General features: G+C 40.8%; 1 protein-coding gene across 1 annotated transcript in view; it reads left to right on the forward strand.

The window, feature by feature from the left end:
* Window positions 1–27,064, forward strand: part of CFAP65 (cilia and flagella associated protein 65) — a 45,020-nt gene extending 17,956 nt beyond the window's left edge. Inside the window, exons 11-30 of the mRNA XM_063288906.1 lie at window positions 268–492; window positions 747–905; window positions 1,218–1,383; window positions 1,486–1,614; window positions 3,667–3,883; window positions 4,105–4,233; window positions 4,956–5,132; window positions 5,563–5,629; window positions 6,715–6,825; window positions 8,753–8,944; window positions 9,572–9,730; window positions 12,374–12,517; window positions 13,246–13,362; window positions 13,944–14,081; window positions 15,445–15,510; window positions 22,630–22,844; window positions 23,380–23,550; window positions 24,474–24,761; window positions 25,963–26,100; window positions 26,732–27,064. Of these exons, the coding sequence (XP_063144976.1) occupies window positions 268–492; window positions 747–905; window positions 1,218–1,383; window positions 1,486–1,614; window positions 3,667–3,883; window positions 4,105–4,233; window positions 4,956–5,132; window positions 5,563–5,629; window positions 6,715–6,825; window positions 8,753–8,944; window positions 9,572–9,730; window positions 12,374–12,517; window positions 13,246–13,362; window positions 13,944–14,081; window positions 15,445–15,510; window positions 22,630–22,844; window positions 23,380–23,550; window positions 24,474–24,761; window positions 25,963–26,100; window positions 26,732–26,843 (3,120 nt within the window). The 3' untranslated portion in view covers window positions 26,844–27,064. The remainder of the gene's footprint in view (window positions 1–267; window positions 493–746; window positions 906–1,217; window positions 1,384–1,485; window positions 1,615–3,666; window positions 3,884–4,104; window positions 4,234–4,955; window positions 5,133–5,562; window positions 5,630–6,714; window positions 6,826–8,752; window positions 8,945–9,571; window positions 9,731–12,373; window positions 12,518–13,245; window positions 13,363–13,943; window positions 14,082–15,444; window positions 15,511–22,629; window positions 22,845–23,379; window positions 23,551–24,473; window positions 24,762–25,962; window positions 26,101–26,731) is intronic.
* The last annotated feature ends 234 nt before the right edge of the window (window positions 27,065–27,298 follow it).

Raw genomic sequence — 27,298 nt, forward strand, 5'->3', positions numbered from 1 at the left:
TCCCATTGGCTTCTCTCAATGTCTAGCGTTTTGTCATTTGTCAGTCCAAATCCATGAATGTGTTTTGGAGATGGCAGTTGCGTATGTTTAAGGACACTTTGAGAACTTTGTAGTATTAGAACTGCTTTGGCTAAATTGCCTAGGTATTTCCTTCTTGTATAGTTCCAGTTTTTTCAAGCTTGCTCATGCCAGCTTAGGACTCAATTGAACCTTCATGGATAGTTTTCAGTATTGGCTCATCATATCTACTGATCTTTGCTTCATCAGGAGATTCTCCTTCAGAGCAATGCTGAGCCTCTGGCACTACTCTTGGAAGGTGATGGCAACCTGTACTTCAAACCCACATGCGTGGGCACCTGCTCTTCACGTACCTTCACCATCAAGAACTGTACCCGGCTACCTATGCTTTTCAGATGGAAAATCCAGCAGTCTGACCAAAAGCTTCTGTCTGTCCAGCCTGCTGAAGGGACACTACTACCCAATGAAGCTTTGGTAAATAGGACAGTTACATGGACATTTAGCAGTCTTCCTTGAGCCAAATATGATAATAAGTACTAAAGTGCCTTGCTAAATAATGCATCCACACCGTCATGGTTCTGCACGTAAAAGTAGTAAGATACTAGCAGTGAAAAAAGAGAAAAGGAAGCTTGCTTTGGGTTCCTCTATGACTCTAACAACTTGTTGATCCATTCCAGAAAAGAGTAATCTCAGTGTCCCTTAGCCGCCTCTTGTGCATGTGATTTCAGGCTCAGACATGGACCTTCACTCCTGGTGAACAAATCAAATATCTCCTGCGGACCTGGGTGATAGTGTGGAGAGACCAAGAAATGCTGGATGACAAGACTCCAAAGAGCATTCGCTACGTTCTGCGAATTATTGGGGAGGGATCGTTTGGCACCATAACAGTAAGTGACATCTACACTATGAAGAGTTAATATAACCACATTAAAGAAGGTGGCTGCCATTTGAAGCACACCCACATGACATTCAGCCGTCTACGGAGCTATGGAGTGTAATAAGTGGGTATACCTGCTATATAGTGCCGTGTAGCCTAATGGAGGACGCCTACCGGGTATGTCAGGTTGAATTGAATATATGTCCTAATGAAAACACTGACTTAACCTTTTTCTTTTAGTATCGTTAATCCCATAACTTATTTGCACAGACAATCTATAATGGATATATTTTAATATCTTTCTCTGTTGTTTGGCTTGTAGGCAGAAGAGAAACAGATAGATGTTGGCAACATCCTGGTTGGTAGCACACAGTCATGTAACCTTGTTTTATTTAACAATGGGACCTGCTGCTTAAAATATGTCCTTAATGTAGAACAAACAATCACTGGACCATGTGATCCTGAGGAAGTTGCCAGTGACCCCTTAGGTATTTAATGAGAATGTGAAGCAATGGTGCTTTGTACCACTGGAAGTCTAGCCTTAGTAATTCCATTGCTTCCTTTCTTCTTCTCCTACTCCCCATTCACAGCAATAGATCTTGATCACTACAAAGGGACAGTTTCTGCTCGGGGAAAGATCTTCTTGCAAGCAACTCTAAAACCAGCTCACCAGTTACGCTACACCTGGACAATCCATTGTGCCATTTCTACTCCAAAAGGTAAGAGTCTGGGAGCAGCTAGTGACATCAGAGCAGCCCTAGCAACTAAGCAATGTGTATGTGTGATGGGAAGTAGGCAAATCCACAGCAGATTTAAAAAAGGCTCCCCTTACTTTGACACATGGTGGTCTTATAGAAAATTTGTGCGGGACACAATTCAGTAGTAACTTAATGGATGTCTGACCTGAACTGTAAAGTTGGAAAGCAGAGAGAACTTGTTATTTGTCTTCCCCGTATCTGTTCTGCCACATTCTAATCAACTCTGGTGAAATTTTGGTCCTGGGGTTTAGGGTCAAGAGCTCTTCTTAATCATCAGGTATTCCTTATGTGGGAGATTGGATGGAGAAGAGAATAATCCTGCCATTTTACTCTTAAAAGATAAACTGGCTTTTGTGCTCCAAAACTAGAATGGCGGCCAGGAATTAGGAGAAGCCACAAGAAGAGCTAGGGATTCCCTTCAGTATGAAAATTGGTTTTTGGATTTTGCTATCTTATGGTTTTGCCCATTGAATTTCAAAAGGGGTGTTATCTCAGGGACCTGCTGAAGGTCCCAGTTTCAGTTCCTAGCATCATTATGAGAGAGTCGAGGATGGAAAGGACTTTTGGCTCATTGCTTGGAGAGTCAGTCAGAGTGGAGACAATACTAAACCAGATATACCCACGGTCTGATTTGATATTAAGGGAGCATTATATATACACTTGATTTAGGGACACAGCAAATGGCCCAGAGTCCTTCCCCAACCTAAGAAATGTGCCTTTCAGTTGCCACAGTTGGTGTAGTACTGAGGTAATGGTATCAGTGGAGGGGTGGGACTGATTTTTCAGCTAATTTTATGGTGAATTTGAGTTTGGAGGCATTTAAAGCGAAAGAGTTTAAAGTGTGTGTAATCCAGTGAAGGCTAAAAATAAGGGCTAAAACAGGAAATCCTTTAGCCCTTATTTTTATGGGTGAAACCCCACTTAGCCTAAAAGTTAATGATCTCAAGGTGTCATTGTGGATTTTATGCAACCAAAGGAGAAGCATTTAAGAAGCACCAGAAACAAAAGGGGGCACTGACACACCTAGGGGACTCCAAGGTTTGTGGAAATTTCAAGATAGTGGAAAGATAGCATAAGGGTTTAACGAAAGACAGGTGTGGGGTAGGAAAGGAGGTAAGAGTAAACGGGAAGAATATATAGTTCTTCAGATATTTGAAGGACATCAGTGATGCTTCTGAGCCAGTTTGGTGTAGTGGTTAAGGCATCAGGCTAGAAACTGGGAGACCATGAGTTCTAGTCCTGCCTTAGGCACAAAGCCAGCTGGGTGACCTTGGGCCAGACACTTTCTCTCAGCCCTAGGAGGGACGCAATGGCAAACCACTTCTAAAAAACCTTGCCAAGAAAACTGCAGGGACTTGTCAAGGCAATCTCCAAGAATTGGGCACAATTGAACAGATTAAAAAAAAAAGGATGCTTCCAGTGAGGCTTTTATTTGCAGTCATCCTGCCTCAAACATTCTGTAATGGGAGATAAAAGATCATGGGCTTCACCAAGTGCCTTCGCCACCAACAGATTATTTTGCATTTATTTTATAATATAAGACCTCTTTTCTTCCCATTCAGTCCAGTAGTTATCCCTTCCATTCCATTTTGGAAGCCTATGATTTCTGATGTTTGATGATTTTAGAGGTTGTCTGTTATTCCTGTTGTTTGCTGAAGTGTACATTTAATCCAGTGATTAATTTACTTTAAAAGTTGTGTGATATATGGGGAATGGAGAAAAAAATAGAACAAATTCCACTTTTTCCCCACTTGTGCCTGGTGGTGGAAGACTGTGAAGGACTTATCAAGGGAAGCAGAGTTACTGTTTGCTACCACTTTGGTCTACATCAGCAGAAATTGATGTAGGCCAGATCTGGACAGAGAGGAGACATAAGACCGTAACTCATTTAATTACAAGCAGCAACTGAAAGCAAAGTCCCTTTCTTACCATTTCCTGCATCCCAAATGCCATATGTTTGTACTTCTGATAGTAAGGGTGTTGTACTGATTGTTTTCTTGCTTCATATGCAAGCTGCAAACCCTTTGGGGGAAAAGCAGTTAGTTTGCTGTGTAATAGCAACTGGCATCTACCCTTCCATCTGCATCATTGACGCCTGTGGGACAGGCAGTGCCTGTGGCATCAGCAAGCTGCACCTCTGGCGGCTCTTTTCCTTGGAGACTCTGAACCAGTATCTGGAGCGAGAGCCCACACCACAGGAGCTCACTTTCCGAGTGCCCACCAGGCACAGGTAAGAATCCTTTATTCTCTTACCAGCTCTTAGCCTTCAGTTCCTCCATACAGGAACACTCTTCATTACATCACAGTCTGCAACAATATTTTCTTTTCCTTTTCTTTTGCTGTCAAACAAGATATAAGAAAATATGTCAGCAAGCCAGATTCTGGGGCTGGGGAACAAAGGAACGATTCCTCCACTGTTCTTCTCACATTCTATTTCTCTTCATCCTGCAGCACTCAACGAATCCCCCCAGTTTACACTCCTGTCATGGTGAATTTCAATTTTGGAGCAGCTCCAGTCGGATGCGAACCCTCTGTGATTGTGCTGACGGTACAGAACAGTGGAATGATACCTGTGAACTGGTGTGTAATCCTCAATCACTGAATTCCTAACCAGGAATAGCTTCTCTCTAGAATTCAGAATTTTTGCACTAAGGACTATCTTCCTCCTGCACTTGGTAGTTCAGGACATGTCAGATGGTATGGATGATGAAATTTTGGGGGAAATTTCTCTGCAGTTAAGCACAAGTGTTACCCCTTATGCTTGCTTTGTTTAACAGGCCACAGTAGTCCGATTTATAAATAATATTGAGCCATAATTCATGAATATGCAGGTAAAGAAAGCTTCTATTTGAACTACATCTTCAGTGGTGCTTGATTTATTCTGTCTGGAGGGTTCAGAGAATGGCTGTGAATGTAAGATTTGACAATGGAACCAGTTACCTGGGGAGATGGAAATGGGCTCTTCATCACTGACAGAGGTTTGCTAGCCAGGATACTGTAGCGATGTCTTTCTTGCATTGAGAAGAAGACTAGATGGCTACCATCTACGATTCTGTAGAGCACTGTATAGAGAACTTACATTGTAAGGTTCCTGGATCTGGTTAATCATAAATTGGATACTGGATAAGATAAGAATGGGCCATTGATAGCCATCAACTGAAGGCAGAAGAATCAGAGCCTGCTCAGCATTGAGGATATTTGTCAGTTGGATAGTCTCCTGGCATTTGAATGTAATTCTGTCTTCTGAAGATTAGATCTATGCATTTTCCTCCTCTTTTTCTGGACATTAACTGCTTTTGTAGGGATTTTCTGTTTCCTTCTGACCAGAAGATTGACATGGAATATTGGGCAGAAAATGCTGAGTTTGATCCCAGTGAGCTGCATCAGATGCGGGTCCAGGATAATCAGCTTTTCACCATCTCTCCCAAGACAGGAAAGCTTCTTCCAGGGCAAGAGCAAGCTATACACCTATCTTACAGGTAATCATACACCATGGTTCCTTCCTCATGTGGGAACTGATCTTACCCAGATGTCAACATCCCCTCCTATGCTAGCTAGGGCATATCAACTTAACCCACAGTCTGGGACCCTGTTATGATCACCCGAGGTATGAAATCTCCACAAAGTTCTCTCAGCACCATTCCCGAGGCAGAGGACTGCATGATTCTACCTTCTCCAGGGTCTTGAATTTGTTCAGAACTTAAGGCAGCTCTATGTTAACTTTATACTGTTCTTTCTTGTCCAGTGCTATCCTTGTGCCCAGGAGGCTCTTTATGCAACAGTGCAGCTCTGCAACAGGGAAAGAATTGTTCCTGATCTCTTATTTGAGATCAGATTCTTCAGTTAAGAGCTTGGAATGGCTTCATTTTTGCATTTTTCTAATACTTATGTTTGTTTTTCCTCTGCCAGACACGATTTCATTGGCACTGACCGACTTCCAGTCCTACTAAAAGTCTCACATGGTCGAGAAATTCTGGTATGATATTAGGTGGAGAGGTTCAGAAACTCCCCAGCAGGAGGTCATATTAGCCTTTCCTAAGGCCACACCAACTTCTTTGGCTGTTATAGCAATAGGAGGCAGTGCACTGGTGGAATGGCCTTGTCTTGGATATGGAGTGTGCTTGTTATCATTCACATACTCACCGTAACATATCTGAGACCTATGGTTTTTTGTCTGTAAGCATCCTTATTGTTACTACTCCAGGCACAATGGGGTTGAGTTGTACTCATGGCAGAATTTTCTCTTTAGCAGTCACTGTTTGGAAAAAGTGTTGTCTTGTGATTTGATTCACCTTCTCTCTGGTTTGGTGGCAATCAAGTTAGAATGTGATTTTCTCTGTGTCATTTGTGGATGGGGGCAAAGGAGACCTTATCCCAACTTGGTATCCTTCCTGAGAAAAATGGAAATCACAGTGCTTATTTTTATTTGATATTATTTCATTTTACACTACTGGTGGTTTCTTCATTTCCTTGGTCTCCAAGTCTTTCTCAACTTGCCTTTCCTGCTTCCCCCCTTCCCTAACTTTTCAGTTAAAATCCAACTCCCCTTATTCCCCAGTGGATTCCTCCCTCATGCTTTACTGATCTTCTGCTAGATGTCCATTACACGCTCAGGATTTCTTCTGGAAGTACTGTATTCCCTTTTGTTTGTATTTTTTTTCCCTTCCATGAATTGTTGTCAGCTGAAAAGCCAGAGTTTTGCATGTTGAAAAAGATAGGCTTAATTGTGCCTGTGTGCAAAGTCTTTGGGTGGGCTCCCTTGGCTCAGGCCATTTGGCCTAGGCCTTATCAGTTGCCCAACCAGGGTCCTGGCTGGAGGGCCTGTATCCTACTTAGATCATAGCCAAACATGGGAGTGGAGCATTGTAGAGGTATCCTTGGTGTGAGGTTTAATGAGGAGAATCCCTGAGAATGCTGCTGGGCTGTTCCCTAGAACTGCTTTAACTTTTTCAAGAATGAGGGTGGTGGAAGGCACTGTTTGCAGTTGGTATGAATGCAGCCTGTATGGTACAAGTAACAACCTATTATTTTACCTCTTTTCTTTTTATTCTGCATCTGCAGCTGAATTTCATTGGTGTGACCCTGAAGCTGGGATGCCACTATATTCACTTCACTTCAGCTAAACATGTGTTTGCACCCATTGCTATTGGCACACACAATTCTCCTAAACAAGTGAGTCATCAAAAGACAGCCTTGTTTCTCTGGTTGCTTTTGGCTTGCTCGTGCTGCACAACCCCCACACCCCACTTGCAGGAAGGTAGGACCTATGCCATCATTCTGCAACTAATGGACCTGGATAGTTTCAGAGGGAGCTTGGGGTTTTCCTGGGAATCTGGTGGGCAGTTCCACCAAGGTCTTAATCCCTTCCTGGAATGGGTGTGTGATGAGGGCCTTGGGTCAGATTGTGCCTCTGCAGACTCTCTCTGCATTGATCCTCTGGTACTTCTTGATGTTCCAAGGAGCAAGAGATGAAACAACATCTCAATGCCTACAGCACTGCTGAAGAAAGGCAAAGAGTAAACCCGGGTGAGCATGTGTAAGAGCTCATATTAGAGATTACATTGTAGTGATGAGAGTGGCAAAATGCTCTTATTACATCTGCAGATAGTTGGCTGGTTGCCCTATTTAAAGTGACCCATTCCCTGCTACAGGGACTTTTTCTGCCAGATGCCAAGAATGTTCCTCATATTCTAGGCATCTATGAGGAATATTCTAGGCATCTGGCAGAAAAAGTATCTCAGATCCACTCTGAGTTAGACTCCAACTAGGCAGATTTTGTTGAGTTATCAAAGGGGTGGTCTTGTATTGTTACCTGAGAGGTGTTTGACCCTGTGATGCCAGAGGAAGTGGGCAAGATCCTTAGGTCTGTTAGTATGGCCACCTGTGTTTTAGATCAAAGTCCCTCCTGGTTGGTTAAGGCCTCCCAGGATGTGACATATGGTTAGGTCCATACAGTGGTAAATTCATTTTGGAGAGGAGGTAGTTCTGCTTGTCTTGAAAGAAGCAGAGGTGCACCCCTCCTCAAGAAACCATTGGTGAACCTCATGGTTCTGGACAATTTTCATTAAGTCTCCAATCTTTCCTAGATTCAAAGCTCCTGACTGAGCAGGTGGCAGCTGTGGCCAGGAGGGCCTTTGTACAGATTCACCTGGTGCACTGATTGCACCCTTTCCTGGACTGTGAGTCCTTTTTCAGTCACTCACACCTTGGTCACCTCACATGTGAGCTATTGCAGTGTGCTCTATATGAGGCTGCCCTTGAAGATATTTTGGAAGCTAAAGCTGGTCCAGAAGGCAGCGACACAAGTAGTTATGGATGCATCTTGGTACACCCATGTAATGTCTATGCTGTGCAAGTGCACTGGTTACCAGTGAGCTTCTAAGTGCAGTTCAAAGTGCTGGTTACAAATCCCTTCGTGGCATACGGCCTGGCTATCTGAAGGGCAACCTCTCTCCCATTATTTCTGCCTGCCCAAGCAGGGCGGGCATGCGTCATGTCCCATTCTTTAAGCAATGTCATCTGATGGGACCTAGGAAGTGCACCTTCTCTGTTGTGGCACATGCCCTTTGGAATGTTATCTCTCTGGAGCTTTGGACCACCCTGACCATGCAAACTTTTAGGCAATCTTTAAAAATATGGTCATTTCCCCAAGCTCTACACCCATTTGACGTATATTGTTTGGTCGGTTATGTGTTTCCCCTGTTGTGTGATGATCTTTGTTTATTTTGTTTGCTTTTGTAGGTTTTGGCACCGGATAGATATATATGCATACATATATAAATCCAAAGTAATATTATTGACAAATAGCTTGGGAATCCTGCTAAGGAATATTTTTCATTCATTCAGCTTACGTTCTTATAATTAATATAAGCATATATTTTAAATTTTAAGATTGCTTCATAATATTAATATTAAATTAATTAATATTAAACTATTAATATCTGCCAAATTAATTTTCCTCTGTGGTTATACAACAGAGGAGTAAGAGGATGGATTTATACAAAATGGAGATATTTGTGGTACCTATGGACATCTTAGCAGAAAATATTTAATATTCTTTGCCAATAGAATAAATGGAACTGGTCTCTCCTTCCTGCAGATCTATGAATTGTATAATGGAGGTTCTACCAGTGCAGTCTATGAAATTCAGGTGGATGCACTGATGAAGTTACAGACAGAGAATCACCAACATGCAGTTTTTACCTGCCTGAACCCAAGAGGAAAGATTGGCCCTGGATTAACAGCCCACACTGAATGGGTTTTTTGCCCACTGGAAGCCAAAATGTACTCGGTAAGGCAGTTATCCTTAAGACTAAGCACTTTCCTTTAGGAAATTATATTCCTTGCCATTCTTGATGCCATCCAGCTAGCCAGTTGAAACATATTAGGCCATCATGAATTACACGAAATCTGATTCAAATTGTTTATCTGATTTGGAAAATCAGTCCAGTTTGGATTTCTGAGTGAAACTAGATTGTTCCAGATTTCCAAATCGATTAGGAAAAAGCTGTTTCTGCACACGCACAGGAACATCTAAATCATCTGAACTGCCAAATCCAATTTTGTACAGCTTTAGAACTTAGATTCTGTTGACTCCTTTATTCAATTAAATTCTGATATTTTGTTCACTGCAGCAAAACTGCTTTGTGTCTGTTTCTGTTATGAGCTGTTTCTTAGTCCTTCCAACTTTTAAGCTGTTACAGCTATTACTAATTTCACCTTCTGAATCCCAGTTCTTGACCTTGGTTTGAACAATCCTATTTTGCTTCCCCTCCACCCCCCGCCCCAACACCCCATGCTCTGCTACACACATCATTTCCCCAGGGTAAATTGACAGAAGGATTAATTTTAATCACTCTTTTACTATGGTCATTGCTCTTCTAGCTGCAGGTTTTTTTTTCTTTTTTTCTTTGCATAGGTGGATGTCCCCATCCATATCCTTGATGGAGATTCTGCTTTAATTACCTTCCAAGGAGTAGGCTTCGATCCACAAGTTATGGGAGAAACAGCACAATTTGACAAAGTCGTGTCTGCTGCAACAACACCAGTCTCTGCCAAATTAACAGTACCTGGTCTGGTAAATCTGGGAGTTTACTTGTTCCAGTATCACACGAGAGAGTTTGTAACAGAGATTTCAGATTGCCGGTAGGAGTAAGTGAGCCACTGGCACTGGGAAAGCCATTCTTATATGATGCTGTTTTATCTCAAGTAATGTCTTTTTCCTCTTTATAATAAAATATTAATGGGTTCTTGTTTATCTGATGAGCATCTGGCAAGGCACAGAAAGGACACAGTTTTCATGCTGTGTCCGTTGCTAAAGCTGTGTATTGTGCAGGCTATTTATGTTCTGAGAAGTTCCAGTATGAGCTCTCCAGTGATGATCCAGGCATGCTACGACATGCAGTCTGACTGAATAGAAGACGGGGATACTGCTGCTGGTATTGTTCTGTTGCCCTTTGCAGGATGCCAGGAAAAGTACCAGCAGGGATTTGTCCCACTCGTTGGATAACATGTCTGTTGTGACTCTCAGCCTGATTTAAGTGACTCCTAGTTTCATATTGGCAGCTCCCAACAGCTGGGAAAACAAACTTGCCGTACTCTCATTATTTGTTGATCTGTTACGCAGAATTATTGTGTATCCATATATAGGCACAAAGTGGTATAGGTTTGTAAAACTGAGTTTGGTGATCTCTTCAGTCAGATAACTTTGTTGCAAGCTCAGGATGTTACATTACTGATAAAGCTCCTGAATGAGCTGAGAGCTATGGGAGATTTCAAACATAAATATTGTGTGATGGCTATTAAAATTAAAACAGTATCAAGTTGCTTGCCCTTTGAGGAATCCATGCTATGGCCATAATGTTTGTGAATTGGATTAAATGGTTCTTATAGCAGAGCCAGTAGCAACATGCTGTCCAATCAGTCCCTGCAGTACTGCTTCTACTAGTTATGGTTGAGATTAGAAACTTCAACCCATGGAAGCATTTACCAGTGGCAATCCTGGTGCATTTGAAGCACGTAATGTCTGACTGGGTACTAAGAAAACCATTATGAATTACATAAAGTAGAATGTCTAGTTGTGTTACACTTTCTTTTGAAGCTCAGAGATTCTTCTGCTTCCTCCAGAAATATCATGGATAGAGTAACAATAGAGTGGCAAGTTCAGAAAACAGCAGTGATAGAGTGTGTATTACCCCCATAGTATTCTTCCTTCATACATACATATACAGGCATGCATGTGAACATTTTGGTTAAGCAATATTATACAAAGCACAAACGAAGAGCAGCGCAAAGGAATTAAGGCATGAGATAAGAAAAGGAAATACAGTTATTTCTATTTTACAGGAACCATTCCCTCTCCTTATTTTTCTGTTCTTCAAAACCATCCTTGCTTCCACAACATCCATACATTGCTTCATACATTGCCTTTTCTTCCTTAAACTTCTCGCTTTTCTTATTTTGAGGATCTCTTCAACTCCACGCAACTGTGACTTTTTGTGTTCCCCTTCTACTCAACCTATTTCCCCTTCTTTCATAACATTTGTTTTACTATTTGATTCTCGTTAATTCTCGCTCTATGACCAAACCATCTCCAAATACTTCATTTGCACTGGTCACTCACTTTGTATTCTATTCACAACCATTCAGCACCAATTCATTCTTAACTCTAAGTATCCCATACCCACTGCATTCAGTTTACTTCCATGTTTCTCCTGACATAACCATTCCACTTCCTTATGTGGAATGTGGGCAGAAGCACATTCTTATGCACAACCACTTTCTATTCTTCTACCCAACATACATTCCTCACAAAACCCCACATATTAGTCCAGCATTTTTACTTCTTAAAAACTCTCCATCCATTTTCCCATCATTAGTAGACATTCTACCAAAGTATACAAATTCATCTAATTCTGTGACTTTTATGTATAACTTGCAATCATTCACTCAATTTCCTTGTTAACTGCAACCACCTTGGTCTTTGGAACACAAATTTTCAAATACATACACCTTTGTTGCATTGGCAATCTATCTGACTCAAACTTTTCTTTTTGCTCTGTTCCAAGCAGCTTTCACATCCTCTTTCTATTCTGTTGGAAGATTGATCTATCTTCTAATACTTTTTCATAATGACTCATACTTTCTCATCTTGTAGTCATTCTACTTTCTCTCGTCTTTGTTTTCATTCCATGCTCATTTTTTCGAAATCTAACCTTAAATAATAGTGAAATAATAGTTTGTTCCACATTCAGAACATTGTCATATTCTAGTATCCTTCACTAATTTTCTAAGTCTTTCATCACAAACAATCAAATCAATCATGCTTTTTGATTCAGTCCTTTCCATGTATACATATGAGTGGACTTATGCTTAAATGACATATATGAAAAAAGCATTCATTTTTCTATGTAAATATGCCCCCAGGCACAATTCTCATTTTTCTTCAGCATCTGATTGCCTAATATTTTTTTCTGTACTCTCATGACTAATTTCTATCCATCCATTTATGGTGCCTAACAGAATTAATATTTTCCCCTGGATCCCATTCATTCATTTGTAGTAGTGTTTCATGTATGGAATGCCCCATAAATGTCTGCCATTAGCTACTGGCACTAGGTCCCACTGTGGATCACCTAGTTTCCTTCCACTAGCTACGTTAAGAAACTAAGGGATCCTTACTTGTTAGGCTAGCAGTTCATTCTGTTTATTTTCTTTCCAGGCAGCATATTTATCTCAGCCACGGATCTGTCTTGGCAATATTCCAGTTTACAGCAAATGTAGCCGCCTCTTTTTTCTCAACAATGCTTCTGAGGATGAGGTCATCGTTTTTACCTGGCACATAGGGATCTCCCCTGCCATGGCGGTGAGTTCCATCTACATGATTGTTTTGGGTCTCCCTTGGCTTTCTCCTAGCTCTTCTGCTCCTTTCAAGCTTCCTCAACTTTCATCTGGCAATGTCAGAACGGTTGGTCTCTTGGCTTCAATTTTATCAGCTCAAACGTCTGAACCAGCTTGCACCGCAAATGGAAACATCTCCAAAAGTCAACGTAAATGCTTGCTAAAGAGAATGGCCTGGCCCAATTGCAGTGTTGTAGTCATGACTCCAAAGTAAGCTTTCTGCATGAATATTCTGCTGTTGTGGCTATATTCTGCTATTCTAACTCTTTTTCAATTATAGGAGGAAAGAGTCTATTTCCAGAGTGAAAAGTAAAGATATTTAATGTGGGTGTACTATCTTGCATGCTTTATTTATTTGATTGATTGATTGATTTATTTATATGGCTTCCCAATTCAGAAGGGTGATCCTGAGTGACTTACAGTTTGAAGAAACATGAAACATGGAATTAAAAATAACATAACATAACATAACACAACAACCTTTGGTACATAAAAAAACAGAATAATGGAATAACAGTAATAATTATAATAACAGAAGCAACTGAGGCCAACCCAACACATATCTCATTCAAGGTTCTTACATTCTCTATGGGTTGATGCCACAGTCTTTAGGACCTTGCAGAAGGACAGAAGGATCAGGGCTGTCTGAACCTCAATATATCATTATATACTAATCCATTGTTTTGTTTCAAGGCATTGAAGATCATACCTCAGAATGGAATTGTGCAGGCTGGAGAGAGCACTCATTGTGTTCTTACACTGCATGCTGGTGAAAATCCATGTTTCTACAATGTGGATTTGATCTGTGAGGTGAGACTTAGTGGATGCCTGAGATCAGAGTTGGGTTGCTTATATTCAGTATAGGAGGTGTGGGTGTCAAACAGAAAGGCTGCAGTTCTAAGGAGTATTGGGCTGCAAGGAGACCTGTCAGTGATTACTTCACTAATATTCATCAGTAATAACAAATGTGGTATTTATGTAATAGAGTAATTAAAGCTGAATGGCTTTTGTCAATGGCACATCTGCATAGAAGCCTCAAGGAAGGTGGAAACAATGTACGCTTACCACAAAAACAAATTATATTTTTCCATGATGCATGTGCCAATTAGAATGCTCTTGAACATACATGATTTCATTTTTGTCCTCTTTCCTGTAATCCAGGCATGTTGGCTTAACTGTTTTGCATATACTACCTTGTTTCCTCTTTGATGAGATAAATGGTTGTTTTCAGTAATGTCTATAAAGTCACAACGTAAAACTAAAGCGCTGCCAGAAATTAGGTTTCAGAAGGCATGTAAGGGGTGACATACTCTCACACAATACAGAAGAAGAAAAGTAGCAGAAATCCCAGTTGTATAATACTCAGTTAACCTTGGGCATTTTCCCTGTAGATTTTTACTCAAGACTCGTTAGATCAGTATGAGAAAGAGCTGCATGAATGGGAAACCGAAAAAGCCCGCCAAGCTGTGGAGTTTACCATCACTGAGAAAGATCTGGATATGAAGAAGGACCTAAAAGAACCTTTCAAGGTAAAAACTAGCTTACTATGAAGGGGCATCTAGGGTATATTTTGATTAGGATGTATTTCTCAAAGTTTTTGTCATCACATGATCTTACTTACATTTTGTGACCATGTGTAGGAAAGCAGCTAAAAAATGACTGGAGATGTTTTCAGCTTGGAGGATGGTCTGATGTATGACATGGCCACATCATTGAGATGCCAGGATTGTTTAGACCTTCAGAATTAGCAACCAGTTATTCAAACATTATATAGATTTGTACTTGCATGTTTTCCTGCATATGTTTTCTAAATGTACCAGGGAAAGATATAGTCAAAATTAGGTTTTAGCTACATATTTTTTCTTAAGGCCAACGAAGTCATTTGAGCTGCTGAAGTGGAAAATCTAAGCGGCATCTTCCTCTTACTAATTTATATGTTGGTGATTGTCTAGGAAGCTCCCTGTGGAAGCCTCGTTGGCTCTCACTCAATTCAGTGAGGCATATATAATTGTATGTATTATTATCTTAGCTCCTTTTGTATTGCTTTATTCTTATTTGTATATCACTGAAAGCTGCAGAGTACAGTGATATATAAATAAATCATTTGTTTTATTTGTTAAATGTATATGCCACTAACTCCATATAAATGCATGGCAACTTACAATAAAATTAAAACATCCACAGTGTGACATACACTAATATATAAGTAATAAAATATACACAATACATTTAAAATATTAGTAATAAACATACACAATACATTTGAAACATCAGCATTACAAATTTAAAATGTCCATGGTAAGAACCCAGCCCCATGACACTGAAACAGAATTAAATTATAAGGGTAGTGATGTTAAATAAGTACATTTATTTATTGAATTGCAGTGTTTTGGATTTCTATTGGCACATCTTTTTGCAGGGGGTTGGGAATTACCAGCTGTATGCAATGGTAAATGAAAGACAAGAAACTTACCAAAACCCCCCTAATATAACATGTCAATGATATTACTAAACCCCAGGAACTTTGACAGTAAACCCACTAAAGGGCTTGATGCTGAGGGGGAAACCAGCAGGAGCAGAAGAGTTTGCTTGACTTTTCCTCTGAAGTCAATTTTGTGCTTAGAAACCATTACTGATTTTCCCCAGCCTCATCTAGACAACCACAAGGAGAAAAGCAGCTTGGAGAGAGCCCACTTCGAGCAGAAGCTGACTGTCAGAGAGAAGGTTAAGGTCCTCCTTTACTCAGAGTTGCAGCCTTCTTAAAAAAAAAAAAGAATCAGGGCTACACCCTACAATTTTGTGCATATGGACTAACTTGCTTCATTCAGTTGTATATGACTTCTGTTCAGCCTCTGTCACTTTTTGCTATTGTTATCTCTTCTTCTTCTTTAGGGAGCTCCAAACGCCCCAGGATTACCAAAGCTTTTTAAAGAGCTTACAGAGATCAGAAAATACAAGGTAATTAGTTACATGCCTTTGTATAGATATAGTGAGATCCCTCGTGGAGCAATTGATAGAATGGATAGCTAATAGGGCTTTTATTTCAGAGCTGGGATAGTTAATTGAGAACTTGACCTCTATATTACAGACTGGAATAACTGTAACACAAAGATAAGTGCGTGCAATGTATTTCCATGATATTTGACACTGCTGCTAGAGCAGGTGAAGGTGAGTAAGAATCTAATATGGTTTTACCCAAGTGAATATGAATATTGGCATAGGAAAAAAAAATAGAATACCCTGATAGGATGAGCCAATTTTCCCTCTGCCTTCACAGTATAATTAACTCTCTATGTCTAACCCTGACTTAGCTGTCAAACTTGTTTCCTTATCTATTTTTCAGACGGGCTATCTGCCTTAAAATATGTTTTAGTACCAGTGGAATATGTACACAATTCAGAGCCTATTTCATATGTTAAGAGTGTACATGGATAGCTTTAAATACATACTAATTTAAATTCATACTAATTGTATGAATCACTAAAGCCATCAGGATGCAAGGAACATCCATTCATTCTGGGAAAAATCACTTATAAGGGATAAGGGTGAAAATGTTTGTAATTGTTCAGAGGGTGACAGTGTAGGTATAATGGATATAATTAATCAAGAAAGGCATAAGGTCACAAGGTTAAAGGTTCATGCCATGAAAAATCAAAGGATGAGATGTATATAGGTGCTTATATGCAAATGCTAAGAATGGGGGAGATTTTGATGTGAGGAAGAAAACAGCACACATTACAGAAATTTGATATAAACAGTGGGATACAGTTACCTTTGCAATGTAACTTCTGTAGAAAAGAAAGGGAAGGACATAATGGGAGCAGTGCTGCTTTGTATGCAGACTGACATAAAGTAGAAGCCACAAAATGGAGCAGAATCCAATGGACTGATGTCCATTGTTGTTGTTGTTCAGTCGTTAAGTCATGTCCAACTCTTCATGACCCCATGGACCATAGCATGCCAGGCCTTTTTGTCCTCCATTGTCTCCCGGAGGTTACTCAAATTCATGTTCATTGCATCGGTGATGCTATCTAACCATCTCATCCTCTGCCCTCCCCTTCTCCTTTTGCCTTCAGTCTTTCCTAGCATCAGGGTCTTTTCAAGTGAGTCTTCTCTTCGCATTAGGTGGCCAAAGTATTTGAGCTTCAGCTTCAGTATCTGTCCTTCCAATGAGCAGTCAGGGTTGATGTCCTGTAAGATTGACTGATCTGACCTCCTTGCAGTCCAAGGGACTCTTAAGAGTCTCCTCCAGCACCACAGTTTGAAAGCATCAATTCTTCGGTGCTCAGCCTTCCTTATGGTCCAGCTCTCACAGCCATATATTACTACGGGGAAAACCATAGCTTTGATTATATGAACCTTTGTCGGCAAGGTGTCTCTGCTTTTTAGTATGCTGTCTAGGTTTGCCATAGCTTTCCTCCCAAGGAGCAAGTGTCTTTTAATTTCATGGCTGCAATCACCGTCTGCGGTGATCTTGGAGCCCAAGAAAATAAAATCTGTCACTGCTTCCATTTTTTCCCCTTCTATTTGCCAGGAAGTGATGGAACCAGATGCCATGATCTTAGTTTTTTTAATGTTGAGTTTCAAGCCAGCTTTTGCACTCTCCTCTTTCACCCTCATCAAGAGGCTCTTTAGTTCCTCTTCACTTTCTGCCATTAGGGTGGTATCGTCCGCAAATCTGAGGTTGTTGATATTTCTCCCGGCAATCTTAATTCCGGCTTGTGATTCATCCAGCCCGGCATTTCTCATGATGTACTCTGCATATAAGTTAAATAAGCAGGGTGACAAAATACAGCCTTGTCGTATTCATTTCCCAATTTTGAACCAATCAGTTGTTCCATGTCCGGTTCTAACTGTTGCTTCCTGACCCGCATACAGGCTTCTCAGGAGACAGGTAAGGTGGTCCAGTACTCCCATCTCTTTAAGAATTTGCCAGTTTGTTGTGATCCACACAATCAAAGGCTTTAGCGTAGTCAATGAAGCAGAAGTAGATGTTTTTCGGGAACTCTCTTGCTTTCTCCATGATCCAGCAAATGTTGGCAATTTGATCTCTAGTTCCTCTACCTCTTTGAAACCCAGCTTGTACTTCTGATATTTCTTGGTTCATATATTGCTGAAGCCTAGCTTGTAGGATTTTGAGCATAACCTTGCTAGCATGTGAAATGAGTGCAATTGTGCGGTAGTTTGAACATTATTTGGCATTGGCCTTTTTTGGAATTGGAACGTAAACTGACCTTTTCCAGTCCTGTGGCCACTGTTGAGTTTTCCAAATTTTTTGGCATAATGAGTGCTCAGCTGGAATACTGTCATCTCTGCTAGCTTTGTTGTTAGTAATGCTTCCTAAGGCCCACTTGACTTCACTCTCTAGGATGTCCAGCTCAAGGTCAGTGACCACACCATCGTAGTTATCAGGGACATTAAGATCTTTCTTGTATAGTTCTTCTGTATATTCTTGCCACCTTTTCTTAATCTCTTCTGCTTCTGTTAGGTCCCTGCCTTTTTTGTCCTTTATCATGCCCATCTTTGCACAAAACGTTCCCTTGATATCTCCAATTTTCTTGAAGAGATCTCTAGTCTTCCCCAGTCTATTGTTTTCCTTGATTTCTTTGCACTGTTCATCTAAGAAGGCCTTCTTATCTCTCCTTGCTGTTCTCTGGAAATCTGCATTCGGTTATATCTTCCCCTTCTCTCTTGCTTTTCGCTTTCCTTCTTTCCTCAGCTATTCGTAAAGCCTCATCAGACAACCACTTTGCTTTCTTGCATTTCTTTTTCTTTGGGATGGTTTTAGTTGCTGCCTCCTGTCCATAGTTCTTCAGGCACTCTGTCTACCAGATCTAGTCCCTTAAATCTATTCATCACCTCCACCTCCACTGGAGGTGATGAATAGGGATACGATTTAGGTCATACCTGAATGGTCTAGTGGTTTTCCCTACGTTCTTCAATTTAAGCATAAATTTTGCAATAAGAAGCTCATGATCTGAGCCACAGTCAGCTCCAGGTCTTGTTTTTACTGACTCTATAGAGCTTCTCCATCTTTGGCTGCAAAGTACATAATCAATCTGATTTTGGTATTGACCATCTGGTGATGTCCATGTGTAGTCGTATCTTGTGTTGTTGGGAAAGAGTGTTTGCTATGACCAGCATATTCTCTTGACAAAACTCTATTAGCCTTTGCCCTGCTTCATTTTGTACTCCAAGGCTGAACTTGCCTGTTGTTCTGGTTATTTCTTGACTTCCTACTTTAACATTCCAATCCCCTATGATGAAAAGGACATCTTTTTTGGAGTTAGTTCTAGAAGGTGTTGCAGGTCTTCATAGAACCAGTCAACTTCAGCTTCTTCAGCATCAGTGGTTGGGGCATAGACTTGGATTACTGTGATGTTGAATGGTTTGCCTTGGATTCGAACTGAGATTATTCTGTCATTTCTGAGGTTGTACCCCAGTACTGCTTTTCCCACTCTTTTATTGACTGTGAGGGCTACTCCATTTCTTCTAAGGGATTCTTGCCCACAGTAGTAGATATAATGGTCACCTGAATTAAATTCACCCATTCTCGGCCATTGTAGTTCGCTGATTCCCAAAATGTCAATGTTCAAGCTTGCCATCTCATATTTGACCACATCCAGCTTGCCTTGATTCATAGATCTTACATTCCAGGTTCCTATGCAATTTTGTTCTTTACAGCATTGAACTTTCCTTTCACTTCCACTTCCAGACGCAAAGGACACTGAGCGTCCTTTCGGCTTTGGCCCAGCCACTTCCCTCTTTCTGGAGCTACTCGTAATTGCCCTCCGCTCTTCCCGAGTAGCATATTGGACACCTTCTGACCTGAGGGGCTCATCTTCTGGCATCTTATCTTTTAGCCTTTTGATATTGTCCATGGGGTTTTCTTGGCAAGGATACTGGAGTAGGTTGCCATTTCCTTCTCCAGTGGACCACATTTTGTCCGTATCAATCCTCAAAAGCAAGTTGGTACTCAGGACATGCTATTCCCCACCACCACCACCAAGAGGCTAAAGGTGACCCATAGATAGAAAATGAAATTAGAGAAAAAGAAACAGTAATCATAATCACCTCCATGTAAACATGAAAAAAAAGGTGAAAGGTTCCCTGTGCAAGCACCAAGTCATGTCTGACCCTTTGGGGGGATGCCGCTTTTCGCGACGTTTTCTTGGCAGACTATAGCGGGGTGGTTTGCCATTGGCTTCCCCAGTTGTCACCTTCCCCAGCAAGCTGGGTACTCATGTAAACATAGGTTGGGAAAATGTATATTCTGCACAGGACTAAGAGACCAAATTTCTAGATATTCTAAATAGTTATGCACTCAAAATCAAAGAGCCAACAAGAGAGGAGACAATGCTGACCTTAATGCTAAACACAGTCCAGAATTTTTCCCAAGAGATGTATTGAACCAATTGGGAATCATAACACGATTACCTTCAGATGTATCTAAGTGAATGCTTGGCAACAAAGTCCAACTCAGTCAAGTGTGACTTCAGAAGAACAAGCTTTAAAAAAATAAATAGATTGGTGAAAAGAAAATTGAAAGCAAGAGTCAAGAAAGTCAGTGGTCTTCAAATGTTTGGCAATTATTCAAACCAAGAATAACAGAATCTCAGCTGGAATGTATAAGTTCAGAAAGCCCAAGAGGATACCAGAGTGTCTAACAAGCAGGATCAGAGATGCAGTTAAAGGCAAAAGGCTTTCTTCAAAAAGTGGAAATCTTTCCCAAATGAGAACAAAAAGGAACATTTGAAAAATGTTGAGCAAAAAAAGTGCAAGGAGTCAATAAAATATGCAAAAATACTTCACAGAGCACAAGACAAAGAACGTTAACAGCAAAACAAAAAAATCTTCAAAGATTTTTGAGTAGGAAGCCAATCAGGCCATTGGACAACATAAGCATTAAAGGAGTGCTCAAGCTGGATAGGAAGATAGCAGAGAATTTGAATGAATTCTCTGCTTTGGTCTTCACTGCTAAGAAAGTATGACAGATGCCTGTGCCCAAGTTGACTTTTTCAGCAGGAAGATTGAATCAAGTGAAACAAATAACAATAAGAGATTAAATTATAAGCCAAACTGACAACTAAAACTAAATATATCTCTAGTCTAAATGATATTCACTCAGAATTCTTAAAGACCTGAAATATGAAATATGCAACTTCTTTTTAATATTGATATCTGTTCCCAAGGACTTGAAAATAACTGATGCAATCAATTTAAAAAGGGACTGAGGGGGGATAAAGGAAACTATAGGCCAGCTAGCTTTATATCGGTTCTGTAGAAAATTGTTGACAGTATTATTAAAGGGAAAAACAAGCACATAGATTAATTAGTCTTGCTGAAACAGAACATAGCTTCCATAAAAGTAAGTTCTGCCTCCCTATTTGAGGGAGTCAGCAAGCCTGAAGACAAGAGTGACTCAATAGATACTGTATATTCTTACAGAGTCCCTCACTGAAAGTTCCTGAATTATCTCATCTGCCATAGGATTAGAGAATAGGTGCTCTTGTGGATAGGTAACTGGTTTAAAAAAGTAAATAAAGAGCAGGAATAAATGAGCAAAAATCAAGCTGTCAGGATGTGCAGTGTGGAGCCCCCTAGGGATTACTGTTGGAGTAAGTGCTTTTTGGCTTGAATATAAATGATCTGGAGCTAGAGCTGAGGCAATGAAGGGGCCATGTTTGCTGATGACACCAAACTATTCAGGGTAATAAAATCAAAGCGGGATTGTGTTGAACTCCAGATGTATCTCTCAAATTGGATGAATGGCCTTTAAAATGCCAGATGAAGTTCAGCGTAAACAAGTGTCAAGTAATGTATGTTGGCAAAAAAATCCATACTTCACCCATGAATTAATGGGATTTGAGCTGGCATCTCAAGAATCTTGGTGGACAGCTCAATGAAGATGTAACCCAGTATATAGCTGCAAGTATGCAAATTCTGTATTTGGAATCATTAAGAAGGGAACTGAAAATAGAACTGCTCATATAATCCCTCTTACAAATCAAAATGGGATTCAGTATTGCTTATAGTTCTGGTCATCACCATACAAGAATATTACTGTATAGAGCTAGAAAAGGCAACTGAATTTATTAGAAGGCAGAAGCAGAACCCCTGTGCAGAAAGACTGGTGGATAGCATTTGGGGCTGTTTAGTTTGGAACAAAGGATGGTAAAGGAGGATATGATGCATACTGAGATAAAAAAAGAAAGAAAAGGTTTCCTTCCTCTCTCACAATGTTAGAACTTGTGGATATTCACAGTTGTGTGCAGGGAGATTTAGGACCAACAAAAATAAGTCCTTTTTTACAAGGTGCATAGTCAAATTGGGAGAGGTTGTTCCCCTTCAGTCTGGGTTTATTTGCTTCCCAAATGCATCCAGTTCACCACCATGACACTAAACTCTGGCCTAGGTGAACCTATGGCCTGATCCTTCAGGGCTCTCCTTAAGTTAATTTTCAAGACTGTTCTGGACACAGATGGGCTTGTAGCATCAAATCATTGTGGTAGAAGGCTGGCTTCTTTTCTCAACCTGCAGAATCAGTTTTTCTTAGGCCTAGTTATATCTAAGCACAATGCAGCAAATATATTTTGTGAATGCAGCAAATCCTCTTTTTCAGTGTGTCAGTGAATACTAGCTGATGATGTTCCTAACGAGCCTGTCATGAATCTTACAAATAAACTCCGAGGAAGATTCTGCCATGGACTATCCAAGTTTCTCTGTGTATTAAGGAATTTTGTTGAACCCCAGGAATCCTGTGCTGCAGGCTCTGCAGCATTTGATTTATATCCCACCTTGTCCCCAGGGGTTGGAAAAGAATTGGGGTGGGAAATAAGGAGCCAGCAAGTGAGACAAGGCTACACATACTGTACATAATGTAATTCCTGGGCAGATCAAGGGATAGGCTGCAGATAGGAAATATATATGAAATAAAATGAAAGTTAACTCCCAGTTACACATTCCTTCTGTTGTCTTCTCACATTTAATTATTTAGCAAGATGCTTGTATGTTATGAGTTAAATTGGTTAGACAGTCCCATTCACTAAACAATTGCTTTTAATTTCTTCCCAACAGACTCTTCCTCCTATTAGGAACATCCATGGGCCAAATGCTCCTGCTAGCCGCAACCAGAGGAGGCAAATAAGGAACAAGGAGGCCAGCAGGTTTTGGCCCAAGCCCGAATTACCTAAGCCCTTCCTCATGCACCTTGGCTTTACAGCCAGGTCGCACTCAATTGACGATTTCTTGTCCAACTTCTCAAATGATTTGCCCCAGCACTTCCTTTACCGGTAAGACAAATGATTTGCCTTGCCTTCCCCACTTGTCACCTGTCCAGATAGAGATGCTGGACCTCTACCAATCCACCACTTAGTTCTGGGATGCTCTTTGCAATTAATATACAACAATGGCTGGATGCACACATTATACTAAGCCATAGTTTATTTTAGAATTGTTGAATATACCACAGTGGCTAGATTTCTGTGTTGTGCAAAGCCATAAGTTTACAAATCACAAAGGTGAGCTCACCAGATGTGCTGATTTGGTTTAGCATGTTTTATGATGTGTGAAACCACACAGTGTTTGCCTTAGTCTTGCTCAAATCATATTCTTATGAATAAAAACTGTTTTACACATTGCTTCTCTTAATGTGGGAATATTGGAATTGGGGAAAAAAATCTTCCAACCCACCCCTGTGGTAGAAGAATATTTACCAACGGAGCTGGAGGACAAATCCTATCTCCTTGTTTCCAGGCATCTCATGACTGTGGAAACACTTAACATAATTTGTAAACGAGTTTTAATATTCACTTTCTGTTTTTATAGCCAGTTGAAGAAGAAAACAGCAAGAAAAGATTCTGTACATAAGACATCTCTGTTCTCACGTGTGAGCAAAACTAGAAGAGGATCTATAAAGGATTCCATCTGGATGGAGCAAGGAAACTGCACAGAACAAGAAGCCCAACTACTGACAGACATGCTGTCTACGGTGATCAAGTAGGTGGCTTGTCTATTAGAAGTCCTGAAATATTTAGATGGTATATGCGCTGTCTTACTGTGTATCAGCTGTGGTGTTTTATAAATATATAGACCAGTGTTTCTCAACCTTGGCAACTATGCTGGGTGAGGAATTCTGGAAGTTCAAGTCCACACATCTTAAAATTGCCACGGTTGAGAAACCCTGATATAGACTGCAGGATCAGGATATTTATCATATGTGTGTTCTGCTCTTTCACCAAGATGTTGAAGGTAATGTATTTTGAATTATTCCTGTACACTTTCACAATAATTCCATAAAGTAGGTTAAATTAAAAGCAATTAATTAATGCAAGGCCTGAAAGGAGATTGGTTTCCCTAGTCCAAGTCCAGTGTATCACACTGACATGAACCATCCAGTTTGGCCTAGTGGTTAAGGCACCAGGCTAGGAACCAGGAGACTGAGAGTTCTAGTCCCGCCTTAGGTATGAAAGCTGGCTGGGTGACCTTGGGCCAGTCACCCTCTCTCAGCCCAGCTCACCTCACAGGGTAGTTGTTGTGGGGAAAATAGGAGGAGGAGGAAGGAGCATTAGATATGTTTGCTGCCTTGAGTTACTTATAAAAATAATAAAGGCAGGATAGTAAGTAAGTAAGTAAATAAATAAGTAAGTAAGTAAGTAAGTAAGTAAGTAAGTTCACCTCCATCCTCCGCCCATAAAATTCACTGGGGACTTTGGGCCAGTCACTATCACTCAGTTCAACCATTGTAGGGCTGCATCCCTGGCAGAGTTTTTTGTCTTCTTTTATCCCTGTCCATACGTGAATAATCTTAAGCATGTATTAGCTTTTACATGGCCAGGTTTTCAGGTGCAGTGGGCAATGATGCAACAAATCTGATTGATCCTTAAACTGAATTGTAATAAATGTCCTTTTTGATATTCCAGGGGCTTGTTAGAGGAGACACAGTTCCAAGAAGCAGTGATCAGGAGCCTTGCAGAACCCATACCCTACTTCTACCAATTCTGGTGTGAGAAGTCAGCAAAACAGAAGAAGAGTCCAACTGGCACCTCCCCAACAACTCCTTCCCCAGAGTTCAGCACTAAGAGTAGGGCAGATGATGAAGATTCAGGAAGAGAAACAGTATCTTCTGGAGGCACTTCAGTTGTTACAGAGAACCTAAGCGTTATCATTCGCAAGGAACAGTTCCGGGAAGAGAAAGAATCCATTGTCAGGTAAGACAGAGTCTCAATTTGACAGGCCATCCCTAAACCAAAAGTGCAGGCAAAATAGCCGTGTTCCAGGCCAATATTCTTGTAATGCAAAAGTGTATCAGATTTATTTATTTATTCTATTTATAAGGCTGCCCCAAATCAAAACTTTCCTACAGAAAAATATTGAGCAGGAAAGTTAATGATAAGGAGGCCATATTTTTCCTGGAGCTTCTAGAACATTGTATCAATATATGCAATTTGAGTCACAAATATATGAACTTTAGTACTGTGTTTGGTCTACTGAGAAGCTTCCTCTCATAGGTGAAGGAAAAGGTCTGGCAAATATGGTGGCAGTGTCTTTTCAAAGCTTAGGCCCTCAAAATGGCCTTGGGCATGGAGCTTCAGTGTCTTAACTATCCTCTTTTCCTGCCCATGCCTCCTGGAGGTCTGTTTCATGTAGCTTAGTCAACACCAGGCATGTCAAGTTCCAGCAAAGGAATATGAGAGTATGAATCTAAGGGCCCAGAGGCAGGTATGTAATCAGAACCAAACAGATGCTCAAATTTCCAGACAACAATACAGAAGGACCAGAAGGAGGAACATAGTCAAAGTCAGGCAGAGATTAGGATTCAAAGTAGCAGTCCTGGGCTGGAGTAACCAGAAGCAGAGTGATGGCTAAATCCAGCCAAGGTTGCAGTCTGGTTATAATATTTGGTCTGAGAAGCTTTCTATACCTGCATTTAATGTTCTGGTACTGGTGCTGAAGCTTGAATGAAAGCTTAAGTCTGCCAGGCTTGTTGAGAAAGTAGCACTGTCTCCTTACGATGCTAACCCTTGTTGAAGTTTTCCAAATCTTTCAAATATAGAATATTGCAAACAAATTACAGATATTAACTAGTCTTATGCACTGCCAAAGTGTCTCTCACTAGCAGGAGATAGTTGTTTTCCCCTGTCAATTGAGTTTCTCAATATAAATTGACGGATCCATATTTTCTACATACCTGACTTTTAAGTACACCAAGATGAGGGTTTTTTGCACCATAAAATACTATCTTGGGTGATGCATGCTTGACTGGTTAAACCTGGGCATGCGTTTCCAGCATTGACTGTGGCATTATAAAGTGGGGGGGCAGGGTGGGGCTGTGGGTTCAGTCCTGTGAAAGCAAAATGGGAAGCACCAGTATCAGTGAACATGAAGATCTGAAGTGTGCTTTCTGTTAAGGATGCCGGCATTTGCAAATCTGGCTGAAATGGTGCTGGATAACACTATCCAGAATATTCTGGTGGAGGCCAGTCGTGGGGAAGTAGTGCTGACAGCACGGCCTAGAATCATTGCACACTCTCCTGTTTTCTCCCAAAAGTGAGTAGATCAGCAGGGAGGGGACAAAGGTTCCTAGCATGAAAGAATTGGTTCTAAATTAAAATTTAATCTAGTATGCTAGAGCTGATCGATGGAGATGACTGTTTGAGTGAGTTTAGAAATGGCTGAAATGTGTCTCTGCCCAGTTTCTCTTTTGTAGTCCATGGGTTTCTTCTTTGGCTGCCTTCTGCTCTTTATTGGCCTGTTCAGTGTCCAGAGGAATACCAGGGAGCCCTGGGAAAAGGGTGTGCAGAGGAAAGGAAGCTAACTGGGAAGAAGGCTTAGATGGGGACCATGGATTCAATGGGAAGAGACGTGGGAAATAACAGGAAGGAATCAAGACATTCCTTAAGCTAAGGGAAAATCCTGAGCAACCCCTCTGTGAAGGAAAATTGCTCATCTGCCAGAACAGAAGGTTTTTCTTGCAGAAATTTGCAGCCAAAAGACAATTAGAAGATACAGCATGTGAAATCATTACATCCTAATAATCGTTAATCCTAATAGGTAGTACTTCCTAGGGTTTCTGGAAAAGGACTTGCCCAGCCTTGTTCCTTAACAGCCAGGGACTATATAAAAGTAATTTACAATGGTTGTGAAGTTGTGAATATTCAAAGGGGCCTTTCTCTTTCAGAGGTGTCAGTCCCATGGGTTCGATACACAGATCATCTGCAGTACCTGTGACCAATGTTACCAGTGAAATCAAGAATGGTGAAGGGCAACGGCACATCATCCTGGCCCCATAGCAGCTCACAGAAAACTTTGGGACTGCTGGGGATATTACTGGTGGGAAGATAGCCCTGTGTGACTAATACCCCTGCTGGCAGATGCCTTGACAGAATGGGGTCCAAGGAGAAATGACATTTGCAACAGAATCTTAAGTGACTCTGCTCTATGCAATAATAGCAGAGGATTTTATCCTGGCGTTGACATTCAAAATAAAATTTCCATTTTTATCAAAGGAAAAGTGATTCTAATTGTGTCGTATGAAAGAGATTGAGCTTTTACATTTTGCATAAACTTAACGCAATTCTGCTTTCACATTTGTGTGGTAAGTGTTCAGTTTCCCTCCAGCAGGGGGCAGCTCAGCCTTCTGGCCTGGTTTGTCAATAGCAGGTTTCAGGAGACGCTAATGCAGAGTATACTTTCCTTGGCTGCTATGATCTCTGGGTGACGACGAAATTTAGCAACTGCACATGAA

Source organism: Candoia aspera, chromosome 1 (genome assembly GCF_035149785.1).
Source record: "Candoia aspera isolate rCanAsp1 chromosome 1, rCanAsp1.hap2, whole genome shotgun sequence".
Classification (NCBI taxonomy): Eukaryota; Metazoa; Chordata; class Lepidosauria; order Squamata; family Boidae; genus Candoia; species Candoia aspera.